Genomic DNA, 12,965 nt, shown 5'->3' on the forward strand with positions numbered 1-12,965 from the left:
CACACAAAAACTCAATTTCCCTATCACTACCACCACTGAACGAAGTAAACATACTACAAACTGTTCTACAACATTTTTCTCTCTTTCTTACAATACTAGAACCAGGGGGCATACATTGAAAATGCTGGGGGGAAGAATTAGGACTAATAAAAGGAAATATTTATTCACGCAATGTGTGATTGGTGTTTGGAATATGCTGCCACAGGAGGTGGTGATGGCCACTAACCTGGATAGCTTTAAAAGGAGCTTGGACAGATTTATGGAGCAGAAGTTGATCTATGGCTACCAATCTTGATCCTCCTTGATCTGAGATTGCAAATGCCTTAGAAGAGCAGATGCTCAGGAGCAGGAGCAGCAGAAGGCCATTGCTTTTCACATCCGGGTTTGGATACGACTAAAGGGGAAACTTTACCTTTTACCTGCATGTGAGCTCCCAAAGGCATCTGGTGGGCCACTGTGAGTAGCAGAGTGCTGGACTAGATGGACTCTGATCTGATCCAGCAAGCTCTTTCTTATGTTCCCCCCTGATTGCAGCCTGGCCAGGGCTGTGTTGACCCTGCCTTATTCTGAGGAAATGCCAAGGTTGGCTCCTGCTGCACTCTTTTCCACCAAAATACTTAAGTGCGGTCAGTAGTGGTGCAGTGGAAGTAAAAGTAAAGTTAAAATAATCCTGAATGTCCATGAGCATTAAACAATCATTTTTTAAGTGCAGCCTTTGTCAAAACCATAATTCTGTGCAGTATTAAACATGGTAGTTTGATAAAAGAACATTTATATTGCCTTGAATTATTACTGCCCACCTTAGAGCTCTTACTCTGGTTTTTGTTGTTCCTGTCATTGGGGGTGATTCCCCACTGCAGAGTCTACCTAGGTTTGATCCGGTTCCTTTAACTTGGGAGTGACCCTCATCACTCCCCACAGCAACAGAATTCAACTCAGTTCCATCTTGAACCGAGCTAAGAGGGCAGGATCATCTGTGGAACCACTTTCGCTCCTCGTTTCTGATTGGCTCATGTTTTACAGAGGGAAATGTGAGCGTGCATCTTTTTTTTTTAGTTTTTATACGTCGCAGATGTAGAATTGGTGCCAAAATGTAGATACTTCAGTTCAAGGCATAGAAGACCATAGAAGGATTTTCAAAACTTCGAAAACACAACAAAGAAAGTATAAAATAAATAAAATAAAACAAAATAATACAATTTAAAAAGCGCTTTTATTGCCATGACTCTCCAGTTCTGCACATGCTCAAAACACACATCTTGATTGACTGAACGGGGAGTCATGTGATTGCATCATCTTAGCTTTGACAATAACAGCAGTTTAAAAAAGGCGCGCTTTTAACCACCACGACTCTCCCGTTCTGCACATGCCCAAAACACATATCTTGATTGGCTGAACGGGAGAGTCGCCCCTGATGATTCCCCACTGTATCTTACAACTGAGTTCAACCTAGTTTCGGGGGGAAAGGTGTACTTCATAACTGGAATCAGAAATTCCAGTTCTGAGGGGACCAGAACTGAAATGAAACCAGGGCAAACTCAGCGACAGTGGGGAGTTGCTGTGATGAACCTAGGTTCTGAGGGGACCAGAGCTCTCTAGGTAGAAACTAGGTCGACTCTGCCAGTGGGGAATCACCCTTGGTGTCAGTTTCAGAAGCCTCTGTCATGCCCCCGCCATTTGCAGAATGTTCCCAGGAGTTTCCCTGCTTGCAGCTTACTCAATCGCCATTTCAATTTAAAAGGATACGAATAAAGTTTGTTTTTCCTGCGCATGAGTTATTTTTTCCTTGGTTTTCTTTTTTTTTTGGAATGAGATATTTTTGTAACTGAAGAATCCAAGAATTTCAGTCACTCAGAGGGCTGGCCTACTTCCCATTAAGAAGCATTGGGTAGACTTGGCCTCTACCTATTACTTTTGATTACAGATAGACCTGCTCTTCAGAGGGCTAGTCTACCCAAGATTGAAAGTAATCCAACAAATCTATCTAACAAATCATAAGAACATATAAAACTTCCATATACTGAATCGAACCATTAGTCCATCAAGGTCAATATTGTTTTTTCTGACTGGAAAGACTCATTTAAAAAATGGAAGGAGGGCCTTATAACCATAGATGAATATAAACAAGTAATCAGTGTTTGTTAGGGAGAATGAGAAAAGCTAACATTAAGTATGAGCTTAGGCTATGAGAGATACTAAATACAACAAAAAATGGCTTTTTCCTAATGTTCCGCTGTAGTTCTGCTTTGATACTTTTTGCTTTAAACTTCAGGAGTAGTCATTTCAAGTCCCCACTATTTTCTGCCAGTAATGTGGTGTCATATGCATATCTCAAATTGCTCAAATTCTACCAATTGTAATTCCACCTTCATCTAAATCTTATGTTTTGCATTCAGACTGAAGAGCAAGGGAGGTAAAATACATCCTTGTCAGACACTTTTGTCAATTGGAAACAATTCTGTTTCTTCATATTCTGTCCTAATATTAGCCTCTTGTCCACAGTACAGGTCACTCATCAAAACATCAGACTCGTTTCTTTGAAAACCATTCATAGCTTTTCATGATCTACACAGTCAAAAGCATTGCTATAATCTATGAAACACAAGCTGATTTTCTCCTGACATCCTCTTTTATGCTCTAATCACAGAGTGGATGGTGCATTGTCATGTGATTCAGCATTTCAGAGATCTCTGTAGCTGTCTTTGCAAGCTTTGTGTGACAACTTTATACAGTACAAATCACCTTAGCTTGATTGAAAGAGTTCTACAAGTTTAAATGTGAAAATTTTAAATATTACAATTAAAAATATCTTGCAAATCTGATGCATTTTTTCATAGTCTTAGTGAAATATTATGTTCTGGAGGAATGTCAGAGTCAATTTCAACTTCTGAGGTAAACTTGACCAAAATTTTAGTTATACCTGTGTGGATAAACTAGAGCAACCAATGATATGGAAATCCCACACTGTACTGGAGTCCCTTTTCTTTCTTCTTTTTCTTCACTAGATATGCAAAGGATTCATAAGAGAATATGCATTCATGACAAAATGCATACTAATCTATTGTACTGAGGTGGAATTTTTTCAAGTGCTCTACAGTCCAACCTGCACTTACGGGAGATTTGCTTGCATGTCAGTGTGGTTGGGCCAACAGTGTCAATTTTGGATAGATCAAACGTGGCAGGGCCCATTCTTTAAAAAAATGTGATTAACTTGTATTACCTTCTATGGCTGGCCAGTTGTGGGCTGAGTGAGTCCTAGTGATAGTTAAGAAGTCATGGGGTGGTTCTGTCACTTCCTCAGTTTATCTGTCAGCCTACAGTCTCAGCATGCTGCAAGACAGGCTAGGCGATAAGCAGCATTATCACACAAACGTTTTGCCACAATGCCATGGCTAATAAAGATTCACCCCTATCTAGCTGTGCGTTCACTAATATGTCCCCTAGCTTCCTGGTGAACTTCAGCACCAACTAAGTATGTACCATAATGCCATTCAGTTCTATAGTTCATAAAATAATGGTAAAGAAATTTTGCTTGAAAATAACACATACATGAGAACAAGCTTCAAGATCTCACTAATTTTTTTTACTTGTATATTCCATTGCTTGACAAATGGTTTTTACTTGTATATTCCATTGCTTGACAAATGGTCACCAAAGTCACTAATCCCTTTACACATGGATTAATTCCATTCTAGTTAGCAAAGTGTATGGTACTGTGGCCAATGTCTCCACTAGGGAGCCTGATATCTCACTCCCTGTCTCATCATACTGACTTGTAGGCATGATCTCATTAAGGCACTGATGGGTCAGAGGAAAAGTACATTGTTGCCGCATGAAATAAACAGCCCTTACTTTCCAACAATTTGTAACAATTTTTTGGTATCCAATAAAGGGTTCCTAGACTCTCAAAAACTTGAATCCTGGAAATTTTGTTAGTTTTTGTAGAGTTATTGAACTAGAATCTTGCACTTCTACTACAGACAAACACAACTGTCCACCCGAAACGAACAAGTTTTAGATGGTTGTATTGGCCTTGCTTTCCAAATGTAGTGGTCCTAACCAAGAGAAAATTAATCACAATTCTGTACCAATTCGTGAGAATTTAAGCAGAGATGGCTATTTTGTATCACTGGTTTCAATGACATTTATGTGTGATGCATTTGCACTGGACCTGGGCTTTAACAGCTGAACCTATGCATGCTTATCCTGAAGCAAGGCTTGCTCCCAAGTAAGCATGCATTAGATTGCAGCCTCAGGTGGCCACTTTTACAGGCTGCATAAACTTAACTGGAGGAAATGGGTTTTAGTAGCCTAACTCTGCTAACTTTTAGCAGCCTAACTCTGTTATTGCATACTTGGGACAGGTATGAGATCAGAATGTTAGTTCTGTGAGCTTTCTTGAACCATTGCATTCCTCTTCTGAGACATGGAAGCTCAAGCTACATTTTGCTCTGAGTTCTAATTTGTGACTATATAAACAAGATGCAGTGCAGTTTAGAGATGAATGTATGAAACAATGGGTTAATAATTCTCCTTACATGTAGCACACTGTGTTAGAGTAACAAGGGTATACATGTGCAGTGTAATATACTTCCAACAGTGACCACATACCACTCCTAAAACCTTTATAATTTATGAGTGTGCCACTTGTACAATCAGCCACCAGCAAAACTGTTGCTCAAAAGAATTCTTGCCGATTGCATAAACTGTAACACAAGCTCGCTGAGTCAGAGCACCAACATATCTATGATGTGGCTTTCCCTTTCCTGCTTTCTCTTCATGCCCCATTTTTAAAATAGTTTTTGTAACATTCAACCTGATGAAGAGTTCTGAGGCTGAAAGCTTGAACGTTTCGTGCCACTTTAGTTGGTACTAATAAAAGTATTTTTTTGCATGGATGAACAGAGCTATAGTTTTTTTTAATTGACTACTAATAGTCTGAAAAACAGAATCATATTCCGTTCTGTAATCAGTACAATACCCTCCAGACACTATTTTGCCAGCACTCCTGACCTAACAAGTCATTAGGGCAGTCCTTATAAAAGGTATTACATGAGGATCTAGGGATCAACTGTTTGGCTATTAAAAGTTTGAGGTTTTCTATGAATCCCTCTCGTCTTTCATTCGTCTCATGAAGATTGTAACCTTCATGGTAACTGCTGCGATCCTTTCTCCAAAGTAAGGCCCGCCCCACCCTAATTAAGGTGCTTTACTTCTGTATATACTTGCTTAAGTTTCTTCCCCACGTCTGTGCCCAGCATCTCGTACACTAGACGCTAACAAACTTGACGTTACCCTAAGGGTTATTCACTTTTTACAAACTGCGGGAAGGGCGTGGTGGATACAAACTCTTAACCAAACGATGGCCTCCAAAATGTGCAACTCGTTTTGGGTTTCCGTGAGAGTTATACGAATGGAATTTCCAGCAACACACCCGTGATATTATTCTGTTTCGCACACTAAAACATCTGTTGCCCTGGCAATGAAACCCCGGCACTCGCGGAGCTGGGGTGGGGCGGACAGCATTAGCGTCCGCTAGAAAACGATCGCTTCTTTTTTTTTCTGGAGCCGAGCAGAGTGGTTTCGGTTGCCTTCTCTCGTTTCAGCTTCCGGGGCTTCTTCGGGGCTGCACCCCGGCCCGAGCTGCTTTGAGGGCAGCCCCTTTTCCTCCTCTTCTTTCTTTCCATTAGATCGTGGCTTCCGTCCCTGCTGCGTCCCTTTCCTCCACTTGCACGGCGTTCCTGGTCGGGAGAGTCCGCTGGGCGTGGACGGCCCGGGCTGCCATGCTATGCTCTTGGCTGTCCAGCGCTGGACCCGTGCTCTTCGTGGCCTTGTCACTGTTCTCTGGAACTCGGGGTGAGTACAATAGCGGATGCCGTGACTGGAAACGTAGGGTTGCTTTTGAAGGCAGCGCTTGCCAGCCAACACTCTGCTTGCTAGCCTTCAACTTCAATTGAACACCTTGTTTGCAAGAATGACTCCACCCTCGTCGGGAAGTGTACCCCCCCCCCCCCGGTTGGGAAGAGCCCTCTCCTTGAGATAACGTTCAGTGTCTCTGCTCTATTTAAGCTAAATTTATGCCCACTCTTTTCAGAGCAATGAGGTGGTAAAAATATGGCAGGGTGGTGGCGGCGGCAGAATGAGCAGAGCAACTGTAGGTAGGAGGGGGGATCATAATTTCATTACTCCCGCTTAAAAACTTCCTACAGATAAAGGGTGCGTAGGTTTTAAACTCTTTTTTGTTTCGTACGTGCAGGGCATTATTAATGTAATGCAATGTATTAATATACACCCCTTCATCTAAAGTGATAGCAGTTCACACTCTGCCTCCTGGTTGCTTCCTCAGGTGGCTGCATGGCTAAACCACTTAGGCAGAGAGACGTAGGTGTAGATTTTTTATGGGGGGGGTTCAAGGGTGGGGCCACACCCCCACCCACCCCTAGGGCATGGCCACGCCTTCCCAAGCCCCGCCTATAGCCTAGCGCTTATAAAAGCAGCTCTCTGAGGTCGGGGATGGCAGACCCCTGCCCTGCCCTCACCTGCCCCTCCCCTCTGGGCAGAGGCATAGAGGGAAAATGGAGCCTGGTGCAAAATCTGAGGTTTGCGTCCCCCCCCTCCCGGCAGCCGCTGTGATGCTGGACTCCACCCCCAAACAGCATCACTTTCAATGGTGTTTAAACTAGAGAGCCCAAATTCTCCTTTTAAATCCACTTTAAAGGGAGAATCTGGGGTCCCTAGTTGAACAACATTGAAAGCAATGCTGTTTTGGGGTGGATTATCCCCCACCCTGAAACAGCATCGCTTTCAAAGTGGCGTAGTGGTTAAGAACAGGTGCATTCTAATCTGGAGGAACCGGGTTTGATTCCCTGCTCTGCCACTTGAGCTGTGGAGGCTTATCTGGGGAATTCAGATTAGCCTGTGCACTCCCACACACGCCAGGTGGGTGACTTTGGGCTAGTCACAACTATTTGGAGCTCTCTCAGCCCCACCCTTCTCACAGGGTGTTTGTTGTGAGGGAGCAAGGGCAAGGAGATTGTAAGCCCCTTTGAGTCTCCTACAGGAGAGAAAGGGGGGATATAAATCCAAACTCTTCTTCTTCTAAACTGAGGACCTCAGATTCTCCCTTTAAATCCACGCCGAAGGGGGTGGATTTAATAGGAGAATCTGGGGAAATTTGAGGGGTGCCTGCTGTCAGGGGTGGAATTGTTAAGCTAGAAACACCAAACTTTCATGGTATCTTTAGGAGTCTCTCCTAATGATACTACCCAGGTTTGGTGAAGTTTGGTTCAGGAGGTCCAAAGTTATGGACCCTCAAGGGTGTAGCCCCCATCTCCTATTAGCTCCCATTGGAAACAATGGAGGATGGGGCACCCCCTTTGGGAGTCCATAGCTTTGGACTCCCTGGACCAAACTTCACAAAACCTGGGTGGTATCAATAAGAGACTCACCTGATAGTACATCCCACGTTTGGTGAAGTTTAGTTCAGGATGTCCAAAGTTATAGACCCTCAAAGATGTAGCCTTCATCTTCTATTAGCTCCCACTGGAAACAATGGAGGATAGGGCACCCCCTTTGGGAGTCCATAACTTTTTACCCCCTGACCCAAACGTCACCAAACCCAGGTAGTATCATCAGGAGAGTCTCCCAAACAATCCCTGAAAGTTTGGTGTTGCTAGCCCAAACAATTCGCCCCCTGCAGGCCAAAAACCAAAAAAGCACTAAAATGTTTTAAAAACCCACAAACGGGTGGGTGGAGCTTTGGACATGAATGGGGGCGTTTCAAACCCGAGAACCCCCTGTTACCTACGTCCATGATTGTTACCGTCCTAGACCAGCATAAAATAGATAAAATGCCACTAATTAAGAGATAAGATATATGAAAACAATAAATATATCTCTAAAAGAATCTGCTGGGGCAAAAGTGGGAATACAAGAAAGGTGCAGGAGCATAAAGGAAATGAGAAGAGTGTAAATATTAAAAGAAAACAAAAAGCTTGATTTCAGACTTTTGTAGAAAGATATGTCTTGTTTGTCTTTTGTAGGTTTGTAGAAAGATAGTCCTGTTTGTCCATGGCCCCAGTCTCCAGATTTAAATGTCCACAAATGGGGCCATGTTTAGAATTAGCTATATTGATGATGGTTCATTTAAGGTGTTGCAGTAGTTCTGAGGACTGAACATCTGTGCCTGGGTGCCTGTTTCTTGGATACTAGTGGGAGAATCTGTAGCCCCATGTTAGGATTTCTGACAAATATCAGTAATCATCAGTGGCGTATTTGCCTAGGGACAGGGGGTACCCCTTGTCCCTGGTCACCCCCTAGTAGAGGGTGCAAACATTTCAGGTTTGTTTGTGTGTGTTTTGTATTTTTAGTGTTTTGTTCAGTTTTCAGCCTGCAGGGGGCGCAGTTTTTAGGGCAGCACCAAAATTTCAGGGATTTTTCAGGAGACCCTCCTGATGATACCACCCAGGTTTGATGAGGTTTGGGTCAGGGCGTCCAAAGTTATGGATCCCTAAAAGGGGTTCCCCCACCCCCCATTGTTTCCAATGGGAGCTAATAGGAGATGGGGGCTACATCTTTGAGGGTCCATAACTTTGGACCCCATGAACCAAACTTCACCAAATCTGGGTGGTATCATCAGGAGAGTCTCCAAAAGATACTCTGAAATTTTGATGCTGCTAGCTTAACAATTGCACCCCTGATAGCAGGCATCCCTCAAATTTCCCCAGATTCTCCTTTTAAATCCACCTCCTTCGGCATGGAATTAAAGGGAGAATCTGAGGTCCCCAGTTTAAACATTGAAAGTGATGCTGTTTCAGGGTGGGGGAGAATCTACCCCAAAACAGCATCACTTTCAATGTTGTTTTAACTGGGAATCCCAGATTCTCCCTTTAAGGTGGATTTAAAAGAAGAACCTGGGTTCCCTAGTTTAAACATCATTGGAAGTGATGCTGTTTGGGGGTGGATTCCACTGGAAGTGTTTTGTGAGAGATGATGCTGACATTTGTTTGGTAAATGTTTTGCTGGGGGCGATTTGTGAGAGATTTACATGCTTAATACCCACTTGCACTGGCTTGGAGCTGTTTCTCAGGATAACAACCTACCTCATAGGGTTGGTGTGAGGACAAAATTAGGAAAGAGAGTTGGTGGGGAGAGAGCCATGTATGTTTTGCTGAGGGTGAGAGGTATTTTGTGAGCTGGTGCAAAAAAAATTGTTTGGTTGTGATTGGGGAGGGTGGCCGCCCATACGGGGTGCGGGGGGCACCAAACTCAGGTTTTGTCCCTGGGCTCCAGTTTGCCTAGATCAGGGGTAGGGAACCTGCGGCTCTCCAGATGATCAGGAACTACAATTCCCATCAGCCCCTGCCAGCATGGCCAATTGGCCATGCTGACAGGGGCTGATGGGAATTGTAGTTCCTGAACATCTGGAGAGCCGCAGGTTCCCTATCCCTGGCCTAGATACACCTCTGGTAATCATGGCACTGAGTCTAGCAACAGTTTGTAATGAGCACCATGAAACTGTCATTCAGTAATTATATGAGTGGGTGGAATATCATGATTTCCGGGAAAACTCACTTCAACACAAGAACTGTTGACAGCATTTGCTGTCAGTGAACCCTGAAACATTCTTCAGGTCATCAACATCATGCACTAAAGTCAAGTATCTGCTGATTAAATGAACATTTTCAAGAGTGGTATGCTGAAAGGAACATTTTTGGAAGGGCCCATTCTCTTTTATGATTGGTCCCTCCCCTGGCAAAATTATCTATTCAGGTTTGATCTGGGATTGAGAGCCCTGTGGCACCACCTGCAGGCCCAAACCTGTATGTCTCCTTAGCCACTGTTCAACTGCTGGCGTGGCTCACTATAGGTGATGCCATGTGTTTCTAAATACTACTGAAACAAACTTTTGAAGAAATTTCTTTTAAACTCATAGAAATAAGTTTATTTATCAAATCATATTTCTTTTTCTTTAGAATTTATTGATTTTCAAATAGTAGATATATTTTTCTTACATTCCCTTTATCTTTTGGTGTTTTTCAGCATTTGGATTGTTTGAAGGTTTATTTTCCCCCTTTTTACACATTAAAGCAGATGAGAAATTTATCTTTTCTCTGGTATCTGTCATTCCTTCTTGCCTTACACAGTGCACAGAAACTGAATCTCATGTGCCGGTGGAGTCTCATACGTTTGCCTCATATGACTAGAAGGGGCCTGATGATTACTGTAGACTGAGATGGTCAAGACAGGCAACAAACACCCATAGGGCCCAGGGTTTGGGGCATCACTGAACTTCAGCTCATTTTCTCTTTTGTGGAATAGGGACACTGAGGGCTATCTTCAAAAATTGTCATGGGATTGAATGGGAATTTGTGAGGATGAACAAGGATGAATTAAAGGTAAATACTTTTGAGAGAGAACTGTAAATTATTAAATTATTATAATATTTAAATGTGTTTTGTATTCATTCAGCCATAATGACATGTATTTATGATGTGCACTTCTGTTCACATGATTCAATTAAATTATACAAAATGCTTTTAAAAGATAGCTCAGATCAGTGATTAAAAACAGTATTGTCTGGTTCTTACAGGTGACTGCGGAATTCCTCCAGAATTAAACAATGCCATTCCTCAAAGAAATATTCATGCAGAGACTTTCCCTGTTGACACAAAAGTAATTTACAAATGCCTGGATGGTTTCTTTAATATCCATGGGAAAATAGATGTTACAACATGCCTTTCAAATTCACAGTGGACACCCATAGAAGAATTTTGTGAAAGTAAGCCTCTTTAACTAAGGTTTTTAATGGTCTTTTAAATAAAGTTTACAATTTGCTTCTGCCCTAACAGCTGTTACGAAAATCTTTTAGGATGTTAGAGGTTTTACAGTAGCCTGACTAGCCCTGACTAGCTGAATTTTGTCAGAGCTTGTCTGCTAAGCTGGGCCACAGTTATTATTTGGGTGGGTGATTACCAAAGAAGATTGGGATGCTGTGCAAAGAAAGACAGCAAACCACCTCTGCTTATCTTTTGCCTTGAGAACCCCATGGTCCTGGGGTTTTCAAGAATCAGTTGCAGCTTGATGGCATGCATGTGTTTTATGTTATTATTTTTTTGTGCGCTTTTATGTTTTGTGTTTTATTGGTGAGGTTCTGAGTGGTTTGATCTGATGTTTTGAGGTTCTGTTTTGCCTCAAGCAGATCTCTGAAGAGGTGGTATGTAAATGTTATAAACTAATAAAACAAGGAATTGCACTGAGGGGGTTTAGGAGGGGCAGTGGGGTATGTTGGACATACAAAGTTTTAAAAATCAAGAAAAAACAATGGATGGAGTACAGTGTGCAAGCCCAAAACAAAAAAACAACAATCAACATATTCCAGGCTGCTAGAATAAATACACCATGGCAAAGACAGTGCAATTTAATAACAATTAAAGTGCAGAGAAGGAAAACAATATACAAAGGACTGCCCAACAATTTCTGTGCAACATATGTAGCAGTGCTGAAAGTAAGTGAATCAAACAGTCCATTTATCCAAGCACTGCCTTGTTGTAACCTGACTAGTAGAGTTTTATACCTGTCTTACATCTAAGAAGTGTAAGAGAACCGCCATGTGTGTGTGTTCTCCCCAGAGGAGATTCTTGCGATAGCTCTCTGAATGATGAAAGGAATAGAGCAGTACACAAAAATCAAATATCCAAAATGTTATCCGCTGTAAAAGGCTATGTTTTCAACTGATGCCCTTTTCAGTGGAAAACTGGATGGGCACTGTTATTGTACTTGCATCAAGTTAATCACAGGATACAGAAGCAGAAAAAAAAATCTGTCACAAATGATCCCAAATGGGCTAAATTCCATGCACCTGTCAGTTCAGTCAGGAAGAAAGTGGGGGGAATGTTGGTGTACAAGGCACCAACTTCTAAAGTCAATAAAACATTGAGTAAACACACAACTCCCTCTTTTTAATTAAAATCCCCAGTATCTTTAATATATATGAGCCCATTCATACCATAGATGGATGTAGAAAGAGTCAATGTATGTGGCCAACAGTTCAAAAATAGACCCGGCTCACTTTGTTTGACTTTAGATGTTGGTACCTTGTACACCAGCATTCCTCATAATGAGACTCTAGATGTTCTTATGCATACCTCTAATAGGAGGGCAGATTTAAATCCCCCTCTTTTCTTCCTGATTGCATGGGACTTGGCCTGGATGCATAGGAGTTAGCCCATTTGGGATCGTTCATGACAGAATTTTTCTGCTTCGGTATCTGTGATTAACTTGAGGCAAGTGCAATAACAGTTCTTGTCCAGTTTTCCACTAAGGAAGGCATCAGTTGAAAATGTAGCCATTTACCATGGAGCACGTTTTGGATATTTGATTTTTTGATATACTGTTTCATTCCTATCATCACTTGGACGTTATGCCGCGGCCCAATCTCGACGACCTGGAAGTGCTTGTAGCCCGGTCACACAAGCGCCGCTGCTGCAGCGCAGCAGCGGCGTGTCGCTTCCCCTCCGCGGAAGCCTCAGGCAGCCCTAAACAACAACCTTTAAAGGGTTGTTGTTGGGAAGGCGTCTTCCTAAGCCCAGTGCGAACGCGCGGGAAGCGCTGTTCCCTCCCTCCCTTACCGTGTCCTTCCTGCGTGGTCTGAAAGTCGCGGCCCGCCCGCAATCCTCCGACCTCCGGGGGGGTGGGAGGGCAGCGATGTGAAGACTCGCGGCACCCGCAGCGTGCAAAGATGAAGGAAGAGGCTGGCGGCTTCGATCTTGAGCCGCCTGCTTTCTGCCCGACCTCCCCTGCGCCTGCTCGCTGCGCTTCCGTCTTGAGGCAGGCATGCGCCGGCGAGCGCTCTGGCGGCGTGGGGGCGACTGGAGGCCGTGCATAAACGGCCTTGGAGAACTATCACAAGAATCTCCTTTGGGGAGAACACATTCACATGGCATTTCTTTTACACTCGGAGGTGT

General features: G+C 43.1%; 1 protein-coding gene across 12 annotated transcripts in view; it reads left to right on the top strand.

The window, feature by feature from the left end:
- The first annotated feature begins 5,608 nt into the window (after nt 1-5,608).
- The window catches only part of LOC125432699 (complement receptor type 1-like), a 68,098-nt gene continuing 60,741 nt past the window's right edge, over nt 5,609-12,965 (top strand). For 3 of the 12 annotated variants that reach the window (XM_048496540.1, XM_048496542.1, XM_048496543.1), the window contains exons 1-2: nt 5,610-5,856; nt 10,592-10,780. In XM_048496540.1, the coding sequence (XP_048352497.1) occupies nt 5,784-5,856; nt 10,592-10,780 (262 nt within the window). In that variant the 5' untranslated portion in view covers nt 5,610-5,783. Of the gene's footprint in view, nt 5,857-10,320; nt 10,398-10,591; nt 10,781-12,965 lie in introns of all 12 variants that reach the window. The other 9 variants (XM_048496533.1, XM_048496534.1, XM_048496544.1 and 6 more) reach the window with 5 other exon arrangements.

Source organism: Sphaerodactylus townsendi, linkage group LG05 (assembly GCF_021028975.2).
Source record: "Sphaerodactylus townsendi isolate TG3544 linkage group LG05, MPM_Stown_v2.3, whole genome shotgun sequence".
Lineage (NCBI taxonomy): Eukaryota > Metazoa > Chordata > Lepidosauria > Squamata > Sphaerodactylidae > Sphaerodactylus > Sphaerodactylus townsendi.